Here is a 21,341-nt window from a genome sequence, read left to right on the forward strand (position 1 = left end):
AAACCATGACCGCCACGGGGGGGAGAGCAGGTATTCAGTCAACCTTAGCTGATTGGAGAAAAGGAAATGAGCAGATTGTGTGACTGAGCAAAGAAAAGACACTGACACCTGAATATAACTGGTGACGCCACCCATCGGTTTGTCTATATCCACAACATTCAGATTCCGGGATTGTTCAGGTGCCGCAGGAAATTACGCCGGATTTAAATTCCGACGGATTTCTGAGGACTATGTTTAACTGCTCCTCAGATCTCTGCAGGGTAAATCCAGACAGCTAGCTAGACTATCTGTCCAATCTGAGTTTTCTGTTGCACGACTAAAACAACTTTTGAACGTACACGTTCCACCACAACAAGTTCCTTCCCGAGGCTATTTTGCAAAGGCACCATTGCTCCGTCCGGTGCACAGCGCTGCCCAAGACGAATGTAATTGGTTTAAGGACATGCCAATAAACACAGAGCATGTTTTTCTCCCATCCCAGAATGCTGTGTGGACTCGCCGCACCACAGCACTGTGAAGGAAGGTCTGGCAATGCATTGGTTTGTGGACTGCCATTTGGAAGCCTCGAGTTTGGTAATTTGACCGTCGCCATTTTGTTTTTTAAAGAGAGGGTGGAGCTGGGGAGGAGGACGCGACCAAGACAGTGTTTTTATGAGTTGCCGATTTTCAACCCTTCTGAAGCGTGTCATCCAGTACAAATTTATCGGCAGAACTCCAGGTACTGGTGCCATTTATCTAAGTGTACATCAGTACAGAAAAGTGGCAAACTTACCTTTAAGTTACCAGCTGACGCTGGCAGAGCTAGCTAGCTTGGTTTGCATGAAACCACTTGGTTTGCATGAAACCACTTGGTTTGCGGTTTCAACGCTGAAAAAGAATTTTTTAGGCGACCAAATGTTCCAATTACCTTTGATGAAGTGAAAACACACAGTGAAAGGGTCAGATTTTAAGACGAAACATGGACAACACCAAAAAACAAGTTCACGACTAAATTGTACACAGTGCCACGTATACGTATTGCTATCATCAAAACCAAGCTTACTAGGATACATAACTTAAATCCAACTAAACACAAAAACATCTAAAGCTACAGTAAACTACAGAGATTACACTAAACTCAAACTGGATTACCAACTGATCCAAGCAGGCCGCTGCCTGGGATGCCAGGATCAGGCTCTTCATTGTGTGCAACGCTGGGGTTGGTATGATACCGTATGAAACCCTATATGGACAACAATTTTTATGACATCTTACGAAATTACAGCCACTGCCGAGCGGTCACGTAACGAAGTTTAGCCAACATGACAGTTAAGTAACTTAACATACAGTAATAAATACGTGAAATACATACGAATTACAGTGCATTACTTAGCCGTAGCTATTTACGGACGGTTTATGAGAGCAGCCTGTTGTGCGTCAGCTGGTTTGTGAGAAATTTGTTGTATAAAAGTGTATGAGACACAAATGAAAACTGAAATCAAAAATGGCCCTGCATTTTTACCTGTGTACGTGTCTTACAGAGGGACACTGTGTCAAAACTGACACGGTGAATATTACCACAAACAAAGGGTCAAGAGGGGGCTCATACCTGAATTTTTGCACTGTTATGGTAAATCCAGCCCTGCTCAAAGTAAAACTTAAAGTGCTCATATTATGTTCATTTTCAGGTTCATAATTGTATTTAGAGGTTGTATCAGAATATTTTTATGTGGTTTAATCTTCAGAAAACACCATATATTTGTTGTACTGCACATTGCTGCAGCTCCTCTTTTCACCCTGTGTGTTGAGCTCTCTGTTTTAGCTAGAGTGAGGCATCTCACTTCTGTACCACTTTGTTGGGAGTCGCACATGCTCAGTAAGTACTGCTAGCTTGTCAGTTGCAGAGCATGAGGGAGTGCCATGCTAGCAGCTAGGCGAGCATTATAACGTGTGTGACATTCGTCAAGGAAGTAAAGGCTGGACTACAATAGAGCTGTTTGGAGCAGTTTGTGAACAGTGTTTTCTGTTGGAGATGGTAAGTCCCTTTGGGATGGACTTTGGGCTTTTTCACTTTGTAAACCTATAATGTGCACAAAAAAAGATATATAATACAATAAAGGGAAAAACCAAAAAGCATAATATGAGCACTTTAAAACACTAAAACCAGCTAAAATAAAGCTCTCAAGCCAAATTAAACAACCCAACTGGATTAAACTTAAGTCAAAGAAACCAAACAGAACTAAATATAAACTGATATGTACTCAACAGCTAAGCACATCTCAGCATTGTCTTTGGGGAAAACATATGGAGCTCCGACTCGGTAGCGAGCCGGCCCGTCGAAGCAAGCGGCACGTCAATCTCCTGAGCTTTGAAGAAACCCACAAGCCCACGCCGAGTTCTCACAGACACTAACCTTGAAATCACTGCCATTATTAGCAGAGTCATTATTAGCATTAGAAAAGCAAATGGGGCTAATAATATTTTCCATTATGGCTAAAAAAGCCTATTAATCCCTAATCTGCACCACAATTAAGAGCATGGTTGGTTGTTTTTGTGAGTCGTTCTGCATCTCCTTGCCGGGAAAACGAGACAATTTAGCAGCCTCAGAGGCAAAGAGAGGGTGGGAGGGTGGGAGGGTAAGGTATTAAGAGACTGGCTCTTGCTTTCCATCTCTATTTTGAAAGCGATCAGCCGGGGTGTTTTTGAGTGACAGGCGTATCAGAGGCAGATTTGACTGGATAGAGACAAGAGGGTGGCGGTGGGGGCGTCGCTCGCCGCGTTGAAGCGCGTTATCTGTCTCGGTACAAGTGCATCAAATCAAACGGGAGAGGGGGTATTATTAAAGCAACCCCCTTTTTTCTCCGCTGTGAACTGTGACTTAATAAGCTATGCCAATTAGGGGAACAAAAATCAGGCATGCCATCGGGGCTGTATCTATCCTTGCCCAAATTTCTTTGCTAATGCGTGAAGCTCGCTGGCAGAGGCGACACCGCTGCTGTGTTTTTCTGTTTGGCTTTGGCTTTGACAAGGAAAAGAAGAAGAGGAAGAGGTGGAAGATGGCACAAAAATAAAATTAAACAGGATAAAGCCTATTGATTTTGCGATCGTCTCCCTGAGAGTTGATTTCTTTTTAAGTCTGTGTGATATTCTTTATCTTTCTTATTGTCAACAAATCCCATGCAGAAACCAACAATGAATGGATCCTACTAACAAGCATTGTTTGTATATCCATAGCCTGAAATATCATTCATCTGTGCCACAGAGCTCCACTGTTATCCAAAACTAACTACCATGGCTTGTGACCCTTTAAAATAAAGCAATGCTTTTTAATGCTACTTTTAACTTTGGTCTAATGTAATGCATAGAGTGGAGCATACTGAAAAATCTCAGCAGCAGTTTGATAATATTATGTGTAACTTTGCCTTATCTAGTATCGATATCACAAAATATCCATATGAATATCATGATAATGATTTTAACATGCCAACTCTGGGAACCACTGCTACTTTGGCTTAATCTCACATACACCGTCCTGCTGCCATAAATGCTTACTAGGAACGGGCATTGATCCGCTGCTGAAAATAGTCCCCAACACATTCACTATTTCTTCTTGTTTAAGTAACATTTGCAAAAAACTTAAATGCCCAGTAGGGCTGAACGATTTTTGAAAATAATCTAATTGTGATTTTTTCCCCAAATATTGCGATTTCGATTCGATTATTTTTTTAAGCTCTTTGTCTTCTGTATTATTCAACAAAGAATAATATAATAATGTATAGTATGAACACACAATTACACACTAGACAGTTAAATAAGTAAAAATATAGTACACACACACACACGTAATTTTTTACAGTGCACAGAGAGGATCTGCCTCCAGCCCCTCCCCCTCGTGAAGTTGCTGCCGTGTGCACTTGTTCAGAGAGGCTATCGTTGCGTTAGCTAGTTGCTGGTGTTCTTGCCATGGGATTAACTGTACTAATAAAACTGTTGAAACACCGCGGCCACGCTGTTGTGAAAGCTCCCCGAACGTCATTGATCAGTCTGGTTGTTACCCCTCTCAGTGGCAGCTCCTCCACTCATATCTTTATAACGGAGCTAACCGCTAACCGGAGCTAACCGCTACTCAGAGCTAATCGTTGCCAACCGAGCCTTGAGTTCCGTGTGCCTGTATCCATTAACTGCATGTATAGACTCAAGCCCGAATAAAACCCTTCATTTTATTAAAATGGCTGTTAAAGTTTTAAACTACAACTCAGAGTTGTTTGAATGACAGAAATCAGCTCAAGGTACAGTGTAGCGTTAGCATGCTAGTTGACGCTTTGTCTACGGAGTACAGACTGATTGCTCTCGTGAGTCATGTGATCAAATCGCAGCCTTTGCGATTAGGAAATCGCGTTTTAGCATATCGCGATATTATCGAAAATGCAATTAATCGTTCAGCCCTAATGCCCAGGGGTCTCATTTATGAAACTGTGCGTAGGATCCTTACTAAAAGTATATGTATGCCCAAAATAACTTATCAGACGCTGGTGAATTGCTGCAAATTGAATTATAACACCTTTGTTAACACCTTGCCAAAACCACAGCATCAACTGGTGGTATCCCCCACCCCGAGATACAATTTGAAGACGAAAGTCTAATAGGCAAACACACTTTTCTTCATGCAGGTTTGGTCACTAACAGTATTAACTTTCGGACTGATAACGAGGACATTAAGTGTAACGATTGCGCGAGAGCTTAACGGCTGTATTTCCAGACTTTGTTATTTGATGATATATGCACAGTATTAAAGACAGATATTTAGTTATTTACACTGTGATCTGCAGTTATCTAAAGCTAGGGTATTTGATGCTATCCTGTATTCCATGGAGTCGGGCCGTCTCCTCCTCCTGCGCTCCGTAGCGGACTCTGTGACGGTGAGACAGCACCGATTAAATATTAAAGTGCTCATATTATGCTCATTTTCAGGTTCATAATTGTATTTAGAGGTTGTACCAGAATAGGTTTATGTGGTTTAATCTTCAGAAAACACCATATATTTGTTGTACTGCACATTGCCGCAGCTCCTCTTTTCACCCTGTGTTGAGCTCTCTGTTTTAGCTACAGAGTGAGACATCTCACTTCTGTACCATCTTTGTTGGGAGTCGCACATGCACACTAAGTACTGCTAGCTTGTCAGTTGCAGGTAAGGTTAGGGTTAGGTGCCTTGAAGTCAACGGTCGCAGCACTGCCTGGAAGGAGACCTTGGGGGCTTCAAACACCATCACCATCGAGCCAGCTAGGCGAGCATTATAACATGTGTTACAAAGTGACACAAGTTCGTCACGGAAGTAAAGGCTGGACTACAATAGAGCTGTTTGGAGCAGTTTGTGAACAGTGGTTTCTGTTGGAGATGGTAAGTCCCTTTGGGGTGGACTTTGGGCTTTTTCACTTTGTAAACCTATAACATGCACAAAAAGATATAGAACACAATAAAGTAAAGGGGAAACGCCAAAAAGCATAATATGAGCACTTTAAGAACGAATTTTGATTTAAGATTTGAGTTGGATTTGACAAGGTGTTTATGGAACAATTATCACTCAGCACAAGCGCAAATAACACTGCTGGATTTAATTTTCATGATAACGTGGTTGATATGGAGTGAAGAATTGTGAGGCATCAATACTTACAAAACAATATTACGACTAATCGTTATTCCCACATGTACTTTCTGCAGTCTTACTTCAGTTCACCACCTCACCATCTGCGTCGCCATTTCCCATTGTCTCCAAAATGTGCGTACGCGTGGGTCAGAGTTTGCATGGAGGACCGCACATTCTCCCGTCAAGTTTGTTTTTTTATAAATCACAACCTTTGCGTGGGTAGTGGCACCCACGCACATTTTCAGCCCCGTTTTTCTGCGTACGCCACGTTTATAAATGAAAGTATTGATAGACGGACGGGCATCTTGTTGGTTTTTGTTTGGACTGTCTAAAGACAGAGGGTAAGTTAAGTATGAATGGGCCCTGTGATTGGCTGGCGACCAGTTCAGGGTGTACCCGCCTGTCGGCTTCAGCTCCCCCCCCCCCCAACCGTCAGGTATAAGATGGTATGGCTGGACAGAATAATGGATGGTTTTGGTCTGTTTGTTGATGTAATTTGTTGAAAATAACAACAATATAGTATAACACCAGACAACCTATTGTTTCCTTCTTTCATTTCCTCTCCTTCCTTTTGTTCTTTTCCTTCCTTCTTTTCACACCTTACCTTTCCTCCCTCCTTTGTCTTGCCTTCCCTTCCTTACTTCTTGCATCACTTCTTTCCTTTCCTTCCTCTGTCCTTGTTTTCTTTCCTTTCTTCTTTCCTTCTCTTCCTTTCGTCCTTATTTCTTTTCCTTTCCCCTCTAACTTTTAACTTTTCTTTCTTCCTCATTTCTTTTCCCATTTCTTCGTTCACTTTCTTTCGGTTTTCTTTCTCTTCCTTTTTTCCCTCCTTCCTATTTCCTTTTCTTCCTTCCCTGTTGCCTTTCCCTTATTTCTTCTTTCCTTTCTTCGTTTATTCAGTTCCTTCTTTCCTTTCATTCTTCCTTCCTTCCTTCCCTCTTTACCTTCTTTCACCTTTCCATTCATCCTGCTTACATTTCCTTACTCTCTTTCCTTTCTTTCTGTCCCTCTTTTTTTCCCTTTCTGCTGACACTTGAGGAAATACTTCCTCCACCGCTCGTTGCCAACTTTATGCTCCATGGCAACGGGAATGATGGTTTGCCCTCCCACCCCCAAAGCCCCTTTCCCTTCCCCCTCTTTGGTGCCAACGAAACACACAAACACATATATGTTCAAACACGCACATAAACACACACACACTCAAAATCTGTCAGACACACATTTTGAAGCTCAACACTCAATTCTCCTATGCGCACACACACACACACACACACACACACACACACACACCCACACACACACACACACACACACACCTCAATCCTCTCCCAACACCGTTGACAGGGAGACAAACAGTGGATCTGAGAGGTTATGCGTTTTAAAAAAAAAAAAGGAGGGAAAAACACCACAACCAGCCAAGACCTGAAATAGACGAGTGGTGGTGGCAGCGGTTTTGACAGGCGGAGTGAAGCCGCTCGCTGAACGGCCTTCATCCAGGAGGAGATTAGAAACACACACAGAGTCTGAAGTGTGCATTATCTGTACAGGGATGATCCCAAAATAAACAACAACAATGGCGAAATCTCCCAATAATTAAAACGCCTAATCCACTTCCTGCTTGGTGATGACCGTGGGCTGAGCGTGTCAGCCAGGACTCGTGAGGGATTGTGTGGCATTTATGTTTAGATGCTTTTGTGTTTTAAAAGGTGAATTCATCATCGCCCAAAATACGAGGACTTACATGGAATGAGGAGAGCGCTTCAAAACTAAAATTTATTCACAGCATTGTGGGAAGAATGTCATTTTAAAATCCAACCCCCTACGTGAAGGCATGTTTGGAATAAATGCCACTACTTCCTCAAAAGCATCAGATAAACCAAATCCTAAAACCAGTTTGTATTCCCCTGCCTCTCTGCCTGCCTGACGTGTTATTTTTACACACTACTGTGTTCCGTGCTTCCATCCATCCACGTGTCTCCTTTGTGGTCTAATTTTGCTGCTGATGTCGTCTTCTTTAGCCATGTTTGGCAACCTTTCTGAAGCATTTGGGGACACTGTGTTGTCAGATTTCTGCATTGTGGCGAAAGACCTGTTAATACCGGAGATTAAAAGTGAGGATGTAATACTGTGCTGTAGTGCTGTGTATCAAACCTCAATACTTACTGTTCGATCATACACATATGATATTTACTGATTTGGACCATCATTTAGCATTTTTAGACTGTATTTGTGTTTAGAAAAAACTTTGCTTCTTTTATTATATGAAAAAAACTGTTTTGTACGAAAATATATGTACCCAAGTTCCAGCACGCTCAAAACATTTCAAAAAAGATCACTGAAAAATCAAACACAGGCATTTAACAATATTTTATTTTGATATTTTTTGCATCCTCGTGTTTTTCAACGATAATCTTGTGATTCTTTCCTCATGTCACTCTTTTTTAAGTGTCAATTTGTTTTTCAAAATCAGTTTCAGTTTCAACTTTATGTCAATCTGTCTCTGTTTTGGCATGGAGGGGGAGGTGTTTGAGGGGAGGGGCCAAGGAGAGCGTGATTTACAGTAAAATGATGCAATTTTCTGAACTTCCCAGACTTTTTAAGCTGTTCTATAATTTGCTTTTACCCACTTCGTCACTGTATCCACATAACTGATGATTATTCATCAAAAATGTCATTATATAAATATTTTATGAAAGCACCAATAGTCAACCCTACAAAATCATCACAATATTGATATCGAGGTATTTGGTCCAAAAATGTTGTGATATTTGATTTTCTCCACATCGCCCAGCTCTGATACAGTGCATGGACCCAGTTCAGTGTCGGCATGTCCCAGCCTCTGGCCCCGTCCCAGCCTTTGGAAACCGCTGCTCTCATGGCTGTGTAGGTCTATAGAGTTCTAATTAGCTGCATTCACAAACAGCGCCGGGCTCATCAAAATGCCGAGGCCTGCAGAAAGCCACAGCAGGGGTGAGCACAGTGTGTGTGTGTGTGTGTGTGTGTGTGTGTGTGTGTGTGTGTGTGTGTGTGTGTGTGTGTGTGTACATGTGGGTGTTTAGACGTGTGTGCGCGAGTGTGATCTGTGTTCAGGGATGAGTGCATGCATGTGTGACATCAGTGTGTGTTCCGGTATCGAAAGAAGAAAAAAATAAAAAATCCCAAAATAAAGATTGACATCGAAGCAGCAAACTGAGGTCCGACAATCACTACCAATTCTACACAAACTGGGGCTTCTTTTTTTTTTCCTTTCTAAAAATCGTAACATTTGTCGTCCTTCGTCACATTTGTATGCAAGGCACAGGAGCAAACGACACCACCGAAACCGGCGAGCACAAACGACAACAACCGCACCACCAAGCAGTAAACAAAGAAGACGTCTCGGCATCTCTCTGTTTTCCAGCCAACAAACAAAATGGCATCCGAACGCCGTTTAGAGGCAAATAACATGAGCGGGAGCAACGGAAACGACCCGGTTGTTGCCTGTGAAAAGCTTCCAGAAAAGACTTTAAAAAGACAGTCTCATCCAGAGGTTGACTACAGACTGAGGATGTTATGAAACATAACACATATATAGTACAATAAAATGCTAAAAAATACACAAGGTGAATGCAGCATGGCCTAGCAAAGAGGTTTCATATATGTAACTGTACATCCAATCATATAGGAAGCTGAAGCAGGAGAGAATTCAGAATCTGTCTTTTGTAATAAAAAGACTACAAAATATCATATCATTACTGCAATATCCATATCTACCATAGGCTCATTGCAAATATTGTCTATGTATAGGAATATTGGAGATTAATTTACCAACCTCTGCTTATTTAATGGGATTGTTCATCAATTAATTCAAGTTGAACAACTGTCAACTGACAAAAACATTCCAGTTGACCAACCAGCTAATAAACTAGCTCACTACGCAGCCAAAAAAACTCCCCAACTCACTTTTTTTTTTTTTTTTTTTTAAACCTTTGAAAACATACGGTGTGTGGGTACACGTACAACATGAGGCCACATTGGATCATATGGACCCTCAGTGCTTCCACGCCTGAAAAAGAAAAACGTGTCGGTATCATGGTATTACATTTTTATTGTAATAACAAGATATTTTCACGTTTTAACAAGATATTTTCACTTTATTACAACATACAAACTTACCAAGTTATGACAAAAAAACTTTCAATTACAATAAACCTTTAATTACAACAAACTATACAACACGTTCTCACACCCATCTCGTAAAATATGGACGCTTGGTCAGGTGCCTTTGTCGTTCTTATTGACGCTAAAAGTCTCCTTTAGCGCTTTAAGTAAACGCGCTTGGTCGGGTCTATTGCCGTCCCTTTAGCACTATAAGTAAACGCGCTTGGTCGGGACTATTGCCGTCCCTTTAGCACTATAAGTAAACGCGCTTGGTCGGGTCTATTGCCGTCCCTTTTGACGCAGTTATGTTAAGGAAAAGGTTGTGGGTGGGCTATCGGTTCCGTGACACGCGGGAACTACGGGACGGTTGGGTTTAGGAAAGGGTCGTGAGTGGGCGTACGGTTCCGTTACACGCGGGAAGAACAGGACGGTTGGGTTTAGGAAAGGGTCGTGGGTGGACGTACGTTTCTGTGACACGCGGGAGGAAAGAAAAAAACGACTATAGCAAGCATGACAAGCGGGAGGCGAACCCCACTCTCCTGGGTCCTGTGTTTGACCCATCCACCACCCCAACCAACCTCCTTCCATGGAAATTCGCCCTTACATACTACTCGCTAAATCCTATCTAACTGCTGCTCTCCCCGGTGCGTTACACATAAACACGTTGAAAGACACCTTTTTCGTCGCATCAGATGCTGACAGCCACTGTCCAAACGTCCTTATTTTACGAGTTCGGAATGAGAACGGGTTGAACTATAACATCACAATGTGAAAGGTTTGACGTTATCATGTGACAACAACAACATTTTCTTGTTAGAACTTGATAAGTTTGTATGTTGTAATAACGTGAACATCTCTTGTCAAAACGTGAAAATATCTTGTTACAACGTGAATTATTACAATAAACATTGCAGGTAACGTGATGCTGACCGTAGTATCATCACTCCACTGTCAATTACTCGATTAGAAAGATTTTCACTAAGCAGAGAGGGAGATTGCACTCAAACTCCCCCAACTTATATACACATCAGGGGTGTCACGATTTCAATTAAAAATCTAAAATCGATAGAAATATGCATTCAATTTTCGGTCATCGAAATCCAAAGCAGATTGTGATTCTCCCAGTAATCGTTTTTCTCTCCACCCCCCGTCTACTTGTGCACGCCCAAAGAAAAACAAAACTACAAAAAAACAACTAGAGCTGTAGCAATTCCAAATTTTGCTGTACAATTAATTGTCTTTTAATTGTAAAATTGTCTCTTTTAGTCAAATTTAAAAAATATTCATGTATTACTTTTTCAAACAAATAAAGTTTTGAATGAATCCCAGGATACATCTTGTGGTTATATATCACTGTCATATTCCCAGAATGCAGAGTTACTTGTAGTTCCTAGAGTCTCTAAAAGTAGAATGGGAGCCAGAGCCTTTAGCTACCAGGCTCCTCTGTTGTGGCACCATCTCCTGGTCTTGGTTCGGGAGGCAGACACCGTCACCACATTTAAGAGTAAACTTAAAACTCTCCTCTTTGATAAAGCTTATAGTTAGGGAGTGAGGAGTTACAGCGTTCGCCTAGACCGGCGGGGGAGGGTGTATAGTTACAGACACGGCACCACAGAAATACTTCCGCTTCCCTGAAGTCACCGGTGGACTGCAGTTCCCTCCGACATTTTTTAAGCTCTTTTTCTCAAGGCTTTAGGTTAATGGCTCTTACACACAAAATATACCAGCGCACACACTTGTAGTGCAGCGCTCGCAAGAGTAGATTTTACTGCACACACAAACGCGTGATACATTTTTACAGGGCAACAATGCAGGAATCAGGACACCATAGATATCTTATTTACTCCAATTGTTATGAAATTGTGACGTTATGCAACTGCGACATTGTGAAACCGCGGTTATGGCAAAATCTGTTGATCCCGACACTTGATCCCCTACTTGGATTTGGAGAATCGTGACACCGGTAATGCACATAGATACACATAAACATACCTCACCAACGTGTTCACAACTCCCTGACTGACTAACTCACTGAGCAATCAACTGACTTGCTCACTAAGCTGCTGTTCACACCAAACACAGCCATGTTAAAACAATGCAAGGGGCTGCTTCAGGTACCAGTAAGACATATAACACAATACAGGAAGTCCAGTTTGAGTAGGACATCCATGAGTTAGAAGGCTTAACACACAAACAGCAGTTTATGATACGCTGACAGAGGATTCTACCACTCAGAAAAGTCACAGTTGTTTGAATCTTTTGTCACGATCATCACAAGGACAACAGTATAAATGCAGCGTGCAAATTATAAGGCATCTACCAGGAATGTACTGTATGCTGTATTGATGTCACATTGTCGTCTGCCACAAGTTGAGTCTGGTTCATCTTTTTTTGCCAGGTGACCCCGCAGTTTTTTTTTTTGCTGAAGCTGAAGCTGCGTTGGCAGTGCTAGACTGGCCTCTTTCAAATGGATGCATTTTTCCACACAGGGCGGAAGTCAGTCTGAACGAGGCCTAAGTGAATGTCTGACTCAATCAATCAATAACACACGGAGTAGGTACACTCACTAACTCTTTCACTCACTGGCTTCCAGACTGACTGGATGGATGGATGAATGAATGAATGGCTCAGTGTTTTAGTGAAAGAGGGGCTAACGTACATGAAGCAACTTTACCGACATGCTCGCGTTAACATTTATTAATTTAACTTTTCAAAGTCAAAGCCAGCATGTTCCACCACTGATGAAACCAAACTGTGCATGCTTGACATCAATAACACCACTGTGCAGAAAAACACAGTGAACTGATCTCCACACGCACACACACACACACACGCACACGCACACACAGAAGCACACACGCACAGAGGCAGGAAAGAATGAGGGAAGCAAATCAGAAAAACAGGAAGTCTCCTTCAGGAATGAACTTGAGCAGCTGAAAAACAAACTTGTTGCCCTAAAATAAAGAAACATAAAAAATAAAAAAAAATAAATAAAAAAATCACATAAAAAAACACATAACCCAATGGCTGTATTTTACAACCCAACATTCATATGCCACTTTACTATGACATGCAAGCAGGAACAAACGCGTACAAACTATGCATGAGCACAGGTGATTTGAACAAAATAATTCTCAACTTAATTGGTCAAAATCAAGCACCCAGTGTGTATAAATCCACTGCTGAAAATAGTCCCAGACCAATGCACTATTTACTCTTGTTTGAGTAATGTTTGCTAAAAACTACGGTGGCCAGCTAGAACAGGAAATTACTGTGTTGTTTTGAATAAGTGTTGCTCCCCGGATGCTGTATGTAAAAAGCTGTCCATTGCTCCTAATATTTAGGATGGGTTAAAATGCAGTAATAGAATTTCACTGCACTGTGTGTATGTGATGATTAAGGAATAAAGTTGGTTTGTTTGGACTATCTCATAATCAAAGCCATATAATCAGACCAGCCCACCTCACTGTTTGAGCAACATGTGGCATTTTAAAACGACAACCAGCTCAACAATAGCCAAACAGAGTAGTCACAGAATTCTCAAGCAAGTATCAGCAGCATATTAAAAAAAACAAATCCTGCAGTTTTTCCATGTCTCCTCAAAATAAAAACTAACTGAAAAAAAGCAAAACAGCATAAAACCCCAAAAACTGCATCTGTATGTACAGAACATGGTTACCCACACAAGAAAATTAAAACAGCAAGCAAAGCAGCAGCAAGCAGGTGTAAGAGGAAGGAGAGAAGGAGGATAAGAGAGGATTGAAAGAAAAGAAGAAGGGTAAAAAAAGGAGAAGGCTGACGTACTTGAGCCGGAGAAATGTCCGCTCCCCAGGGAAGTCGGCCCGTTCTTTCCACTGCTAACAGGAGGGGAAAACATCTACAAGACAAACAGAGCGCACATTACCTATTAAGAGCACTGACACTACAGACAGCAAGACACATGTCTACAGAATCCTCACTGCAGCTACACATGAGAAGCTTCCTTCCAAAACGCCAGGGCAACATTTGGCTGAAAAACGCTGCTGCCAGATTCTCATCACATTACAATCCTGCTGGGAAATATCTTAATTTTTATGGTCACTCAATTTTCTTCATGTTGAGCTTATCAGAGCTTTTTTTCGGTTTTCAAAATAGTAGATATCACGTTTTGGAAGGAAACTATTTTTGGGTATTTACCAAGAAACAAAAGGTCCATCATCACTAGGGCTGGGTATCAGTGGGTAACATTTCAAAACTAACAATCAATAACAAAATTATTTTTTTTTTCTATATTTAAATTATAATATAAATATGTTTTTCATTTTAAAAATTAGCCAAGGCTTTAAAATGTCTTTTTTTTTTTCAAAGCTCAAGAAATCCTGCAACAAGTTTGCATAAATGAATTGCAGTCTGAAAATTCTGAAGATTTTGATATCTAAATATCTGATCAAAGAATAAATAAACAAAATGATAAATCTGCCCAAGGATTTAATGCCTGCAGAGGTGGGACAAAGTCACTGTTTTTCAAGTCACAAGTAAGTCCATAGTCAAGTCCCAAATCAAGACCAACAAGTCTATAGTCAAGTCCCAAATCAAGACCAATAAGTCCATAGTCAAGTCCCAAATCAAGACCAACAAGTCCATAGTCAAGTTCCAAATCAAGACCAATAAGTCCATAGTTAAGTCTGAAATCAAGACCAACAAGTCCTTAATGTAGTCCCAAATCAAGACCCATAGTTAAGTCTTAAGTAAATCTAGAGTAATGTCCAGAGAGACGTCCAACAAGTTCTAGGGTCAAGTCCCAAATCAAGACTAGCAAGTCCAGAGTCAAGTCCAACGTCAAGACAGGCAAGTCCTGAGTCCCATGAGAAACCAGGTTAATCCTGAGTCCTGTGGGTGACATGTAAATCCTGAGTCAAGTCCCAGAACAGGTAAATACCAAGTCAAGTCCCAGGACAGGTTAATCCCGAGTCAAGTCCCAGGACAGGTAAATCCCAAGTCAGGTTCCAAGACAAGACCAAAGATACCCAAGTCAAGTCCGAAGACAGGTAAGTCAAGTCTCAAGTCAAGGCCAACAAGTCCCAAGCCAGGTCCAAGTCTTTTCACAAGTCAGCTTGTGCCCTTTGACACATTTAGTGTCATTTAATTTTGATAGTAGACTTTAAAACATTTCAAAACTAACTGATCAACCACACTTGGTTTGTTATTTCTGTTAAACAGTTACAATCATTTGTAATTTCATAATTTTTGTCGACATTTGTTTTTATCTTGACCATAGAACTGTTTACATCCGATTGTAATAATCTGAAGTGTCACCTGTTACCTGTCTGTTGGTCAGTACAGTACAGACAGACACACCTTTCCATCCTGCTCGCGCTGCCACATTGGCTGCTGTCAGAGTTTTTTGTATACTATTATGGTTCATTTTCTGGCTTGAACCACATTATTGAGTCCTTCCAAGTCAAACAGGTAGAGTCTAAAGGCCAGTAGTCATTAGTGATAAAGTAACAGTTGAGTGGCAAGGATTTTTTGATTTGAATTTGAATTTTGAAGTCTGAAGTATTCAGGTTTGTGACACAAGTCCACACCTCTTGATGGCAACTTTCCATACTTGAGTGTTTCCAATACTTGATGCTATGAGCACATTTTGGTCTGTACTCAAAATGCATCGAGGTTCGATACCCAGCCCTAACGATCACACGGATTCTCAGCTCAGAGCTAAACCCAGATATGAAGAGTTCATTTTCCAAAACACTGTGGGGAGATTTTTTGGGAAGCAGAAATAAATCAAATTCCTCATTCAGCATCTGTGAAAAAATAAAGCAGGATCACTCAAATGACCTGCAAAATTTTTTTATAAATGTGTTTTCATTCAAAAGTGTCACTTTTGCCACGTGTTGGACGGCTCATTTTGCAATAAAACGCTTCATATCTACTTTATGTCTGACTGAGATAATCATCAGAACTAGTTACCATCTACTCTACACATCTACAGGGAAATAAGCACATGGTTGAAGACACAGACTGAAGCTGAATACTGAGTTCCTGTTGTTTTAATGTACAAGCTACTGTAAGAAAAACACTTCATCAAAGTGAGACATCTGACCGCGAAGGATAACCTCTGTGGATAAACACTGGGCCTGTGTGTCGGCGTGTTTGATGGTGAAATCTCAGTGATTGTGGACACACTCGGAGCTTCCTACTTTCAGATGCTAAAAGCTTTTCAGGATTTCAGGTTTTGTGGGGATTGTTTCTTTGAACAGACCACAATATAAGTAATTTAAACCCTGACTTAAAACAATAAATACTCGATCCGTCATTAGAGCTGCAACGATTAGTCAATTAATCGATTAGTCGTCAGCTATTAAATTAATCGCCAACTATTTTGATAATCGGTTTGAGTCATTTGTTATGAAAAAAAAGGTAAAATTCTCAGATTCCAGCTTCTTAAATGGGAATATTTTCTAGTTTCTTCGCTCCTCTGTCACAGTGAACTGAATATCTTTGAGTTGTGGATAAAACAAGACATTTGAGGACGTCATTTTGAGCTTTCGATCGACATTTTTCACAATTTTCTGACATTTTATAGATAGACAACTAATCGATTAATCAATCAAATAATCGACAGATTATTGAAAATCCTATGAATATAAATCGTCAGTTGCAGCCCTGTCTGTCATTGTTCTTCATACGCAGCCTGTGGGGCCTGTTAAGTGTGTATGTTGGATGCTGAGGTTGCTCCCTCGCGGCTGCGACAAATAAAGGGAAAACAAAACGCTTGCAAGATAAAAAAGATCCAACTCTGATTATTAGCAGGTCTATCGATATCCCAGTCAAAGCACTCGGAGCTGCGGGTGTCAGCTTGTGGGCGTGCAAAGACAGATGATCGCATAAATTAATGCGACCGGCCTGCGTTTATAATGAGAAGAGACACATTCGAGTTGCTGCCTCCCTCCTTTGTTTGAATATTCTTTCACGGAAATATCATTTAAGACTAAGGCTGATTGACATTTTTTGGTAAACCTGAGAACTCAAACACAGGCTAAATGTCTATAATATTCCTGTGATACACCTCAGGGACTCAAGAGCTACTAAATAATGATTGTGTGATGATTTATTTTGTACTTTTGTCCACAAATATAATCCTATAATATTCCTATGGTGACATGAGAGGATGTGTCTGCATCTAATGAGATTTATTTGCTGTATGTATTGTTACATGAAGTATATTTGTATCATCACAATATCAATATAGAGACTTAATATGGCTCTGTGGTTCTAAATTATAAATACAATTAGCTTATATTACTTTCTTCTAATAAAAAGATCACTGTACTAGTTTAGAAATATATGCTGAGTTTACAGGGATGTTACTGGACATTTGTGATACTTATACACTATAATACTTCTATAGAGACTTTAAAAAGGTATTTATGATATACACATAGACATATACATAGCCAATACACCACATACTGTGTAATTAAATTAAGATATGGCTTTTGAGGCATATTATATGCCTGTGGTTCTCATTTCTGATGTAACAGTGTATGTCTTTTGTTCGAAATCTCACAATAACAGTCCTATAATATTCTTACAGAAATCAGAGACTATCATGTTTCAGTGAGGTTATAGTGAGTGGGGCCAGGTTAAAATAATCGATTCTCCAATTAAAGTCGATCTTTGTTTGAGTGATCTGATATTGATTAATAAAATCCCGAAATGTGTCTTATAATTGATATTTTAACATATGCCTCTTTCTTTTTTTTACCATGGATGTGGTGATGTAAACATTAATCTGGTGCATTATAAAAAAATATTTGAGGGCTGCTTCCTGCTTGTACAATTTCAACCTAATTGAATCGGAAATGTAATCCAAACGGTACCTTGGGAATTGGAATCGATTCACGAAATCACTGGCGATACCCTGCCCTGATATTGAGTTGATACATTCTATATAAAAGGATTATATTAGAAACAATGAAAATCCTATAGGACTTTTTGACTAGGGGTGCTTATTGAGACATCACTAGAATGCAGCTAAAGGGAAATATTGTGTCGGATTATTACTCTTTTAATAGCTTTAGAATTCAAATGTCCTATGATATCTTGATACTGTTTCTACAATGCTCCTACAGTTACAGTGTGTACTGTATGTGGGCCTCATCTGTGATCTCATGATATTTGTTTATTGCGTTAACATGCCAATGGAGATTAAAATGTCTTTATTAATGGGGATTATATCTCCTTATTTTTTGCATTTCGTGCAGCATCACTATTCTCACATCTCATATGATATGCTAATAGTGCCGCCTATGAAATTCCTAGACTCCTCCGGTCACTTGCATTGTGCATGCAGGCCTCAGCTGTGATCTTATTCTCTTTATTGCATTAACATTCTTGCAGGAACTTACAATAGGCCTACTGCAAGAAAATGTACTGTAGTGATTTTTTCTCCCTATATTTGCATGTCATTCAGTATCACGAGCCTCATTCCTACTGATATTTTCTGATTACATTATGTTCAGGCTGTCTCTCTACGTTTCATAACAATATCACTCAGTCAGGGTTTTTTTTTTTTCCTCTTCATTTTGGGGTGTTTCAGTTGTTTGTTTTTTTTCCCTCCTCTTCAGACCAAAGTTGCTCCCAGAGGAGGAGACACGCACAGAAAACATGGCCTAGAGCGGGGACACTATTTCCTGTGCGTCAAGTTCATAACACAGGCGGTTCTTTAAAAAAAAAAAAAAAAAACTTTTAACTTTGACACCGAGTCATAAGTCGGAGCATTGAACAGCCTGCTGCAGGAACATTTAGACTGCGGACAGTAAAGTGACACAGTTCTCTTATGTGTCTGTCTGTGTGTGACTGTCATGCAGGTTCCTGATTCCACATCGAGTCTTTTTTTTTTTTTTTTGTGCATCTGAAACATTGTGTGTACAACACGGTGCAGAGTGCATGGAACAGCCTCAGAAAACTCACACTGACAAACGCAAAAAAATAAACATTTTCTAAAATCCTTTCATGGGCAGAGAAAAGCAGGCTACACATGAAGGGTAAAAAAAAGGACTTAAAATGAGATATACTACCATGGATGTTGGGAACATTTTCAAATCGCTGTTTCGCATCTATAAGACAACAAAATTACCAATGCAGCATCACAATTCTCTGCACACACACACACACACACACACACACACACACACACACACACACACACACACGCACCAACAAAAATGAAATTACAAAACCAATAATATGCACTGACTTTCCTGCAAGTTACTCTACATAAACACACTTTTGTGCAAACAGTTGAAAGACTGAGTGAAAGCTAAAAATAAGCAGCTTATGTGCCGTGCAACTCCTATACATTAACAATGTAAACAGTGGCCGCTGTAGGGACGTCTTTAATGTTCTCCTACGGCTGTCATGATACTAGTCATTCTAGTCATATTAACATTTAAGAACAAGATCGGTTTCCTTACCGCGCTGAAATCCAGTAAGTCACTCAGTTCCTTGTCTGTCCCCAAAGCTGCCATCCGCTGTTGATGATGCATTTTAGCAAAATCTCACGGACCTAAAAGCAGAGAAACAAATGAAGAGATAGATAGACAGACAGAAAAGGACAGGTAGACAGATTGATAGATGGAGAGATAGAGGGAGGGAGAGGAGAGAAGAGAAACGAGGAAGACCTCGGCTTTTTTTTTTTTTTTTTTTGCGCACCGCACCGCTCCGCTCCGCTCCCGGATCTCTTTTCCTCCACGGCGAAATAAATCCAGTAAAACAAGCTCGCAGCCTCGGTCGCAATTCTAGTTCATCCTCGGAGCACGGGCTCAGTCCCGGGGTTCCTGCTTTGGCAGCACGAAAGAAATCGCAAGAAGAAAAAGAAGAAAAAAAAACTGACAGGAAATAAAAGAAGAAGGGGTAGGGCGACAGGAGCGGAGTCTTTTCGCGTGTGTTTTGGTGTGTTTTTCTCCAGCCCAAAAAAACAAGTCCGAGCTCCCCGCGTTAACACGCAGTTTGTCCGCCGCGACCGACCGCCAGCAGGCTCACACAGGATACAAATACATAACACGCTGGATCTCCGCGAGCCTCTCGGGGAAGGGGGGAAAGGAGATGAAATGTGTTGGTGGCTGTTTGTTTGTCTGTGTGTGCTGTGTCAGAGGAAGAGTCCAGGCAGAGCGTGAGCGATGCTCCTGACCGCGGGCTGAGGGTCCCCCTTCGCTCGGCTGCGGCTGCTCAAGATCCCCGGGTAGAGTGCAGGACGGAGCCCATGTGCGTCTGGCACAGCCTCGGTGCGATACATGTGTTGGTGCGGCCACCTAGCTTACAGTCTACAGTCCAACAGCACCGCGCCGAGCTGCTGCTGCTGCTTAACAGGAGAGAGCAGAGAATCTATAGGGGAAATAAATTGATTTTAAAGAACAATTGGTTTGTTGGGTTTGATTGATTGATTGATTGATTGGCCGACTGGTGCAGTGATTGGCCGGTTCTGATTTGGATTGGGTATATTGGGGTAGGGAAAGGTGATTTTTTTTTTTTTTTAATGGAACTGTAATGGTGCTTGAACCTAAACTATATAAAACTGTTTTTTTTTTAATTATAAAAAAAATTACTAATTATTTATATGTCAAATCGTAATCGTTTTATTAGGATGAGGATTAGGGCCACATGTGAAAAATATATTTGAGTTTAGAGTTTAAAGTCAGAAGTGTGAGACTAAAGTCTCAGCATTCTGACTTCAAACTCAGATTTAGGAAGGGGGGGGGGGGGGTCAGAATCCCGACTTTAAAGTCAGAATTCTGACTTTAAACTCAGAACTCAAATAAATTTTTTCACATTGGCCCTAATCCTCTTCCATAATTTATTTATTTGGTTATTTCATATTTTTATTTTAATAATTTAGGTGGTCTGTTTTTTTTTATATATAATCATATAAACATATGTCTATGTATTTCTGAATCTTTCTTGATGTTTTATATGTGATAGTTTTTGTTATTGCTTTTTTATTGGTTTGCCTAACAAGTGTATGAAACAAGTGCAGTGCTTGACCTGCATGCTAACCCCCCATGGGTCACCACATAAACCACAACAGTGCCAAACCCCACCCCTCTGGAAATACTTTACAGTACTTTGCTTTTTTTTTTGTTTTTTTCGTGCAGCCCACTGCCTGCAGGTATAAAATGACTGGCCTATTTCTGCAAATTACACCCTGCATGTGCAGGTTTCTCTCTCTCACACAGGTGCAGGTAGGACATAAAGGCTTATTTGTTGCGGTGTAAAGTGGTGCTGCCTGTTGGCCCTTCACAGCCTTTCACTCTCAAACAAACTACAAGCCATGTAATAGCTTATAGAGAACGTAGTAGAGAGCACAGACCCACTCGCTGCAAAATACATGAGCGCAAGCATGTTTTAATCTGTGTTATGTTCCTGATCTGAGGTGGATTTAATCACCCGTTTTGATGTTGAAAGGGTTGACGGGACGATCTTGTCACACATGAAGTGGACAGTAAGCACATCACAATTCTCTTTATGCTTTTTATCAAGCATGCAAGCACGCACCTGACAGACGAGACTGTCCTCCCCCCCAAAAAAAAACAC

General features: G+C 40.7%; 1 protein-coding gene across 4 annotated transcripts in view; it reads right to left on the reverse strand.

Annotated features, from left to right (window-relative positions):
* The window catches only part of LOC116034850 (transcription factor 4), a 321,332-nt gene that overhangs the window by 284,829 nt on the left and 15,162 nt on the right, over positions 1–21,341 (reverse strand). Inside the window, exons 1-4 of one of the 4 annotated variants that reach the window (XM_031277607.2) lie at positions 19,469–20,102; positions 19,226–19,317; positions 18,830–18,868; positions 13,569–13,641 (exon numbers count right to left, since the gene is read on the reverse strand). In XM_031277607.2, coding sequence (XP_031133467.1) covers positions 13,569–13,641; positions 18,830–18,868; positions 19,226–19,297 — 184 coding nt within the window. In that variant the 5' untranslated portion in view covers positions 19,298–19,317; positions 19,469–20,102. The other 3 variants (XM_035991804.1, XM_035991805.1, XM_031277608.2) reach the window with 3 other exon arrangements.

The sequence above is a fragment of the Sander lucioperca genome, chromosome 14 (assembly GCF_008315115.2).
Source record: "Sander lucioperca isolate FBNREF2018 chromosome 14, SLUC_FBN_1.2, whole genome shotgun sequence".
In the NCBI taxonomy this organism is placed as follows: domain Eukaryota; kingdom Metazoa; phylum Chordata; class Actinopteri; order Perciformes; family Percidae; genus Sander; species Sander lucioperca.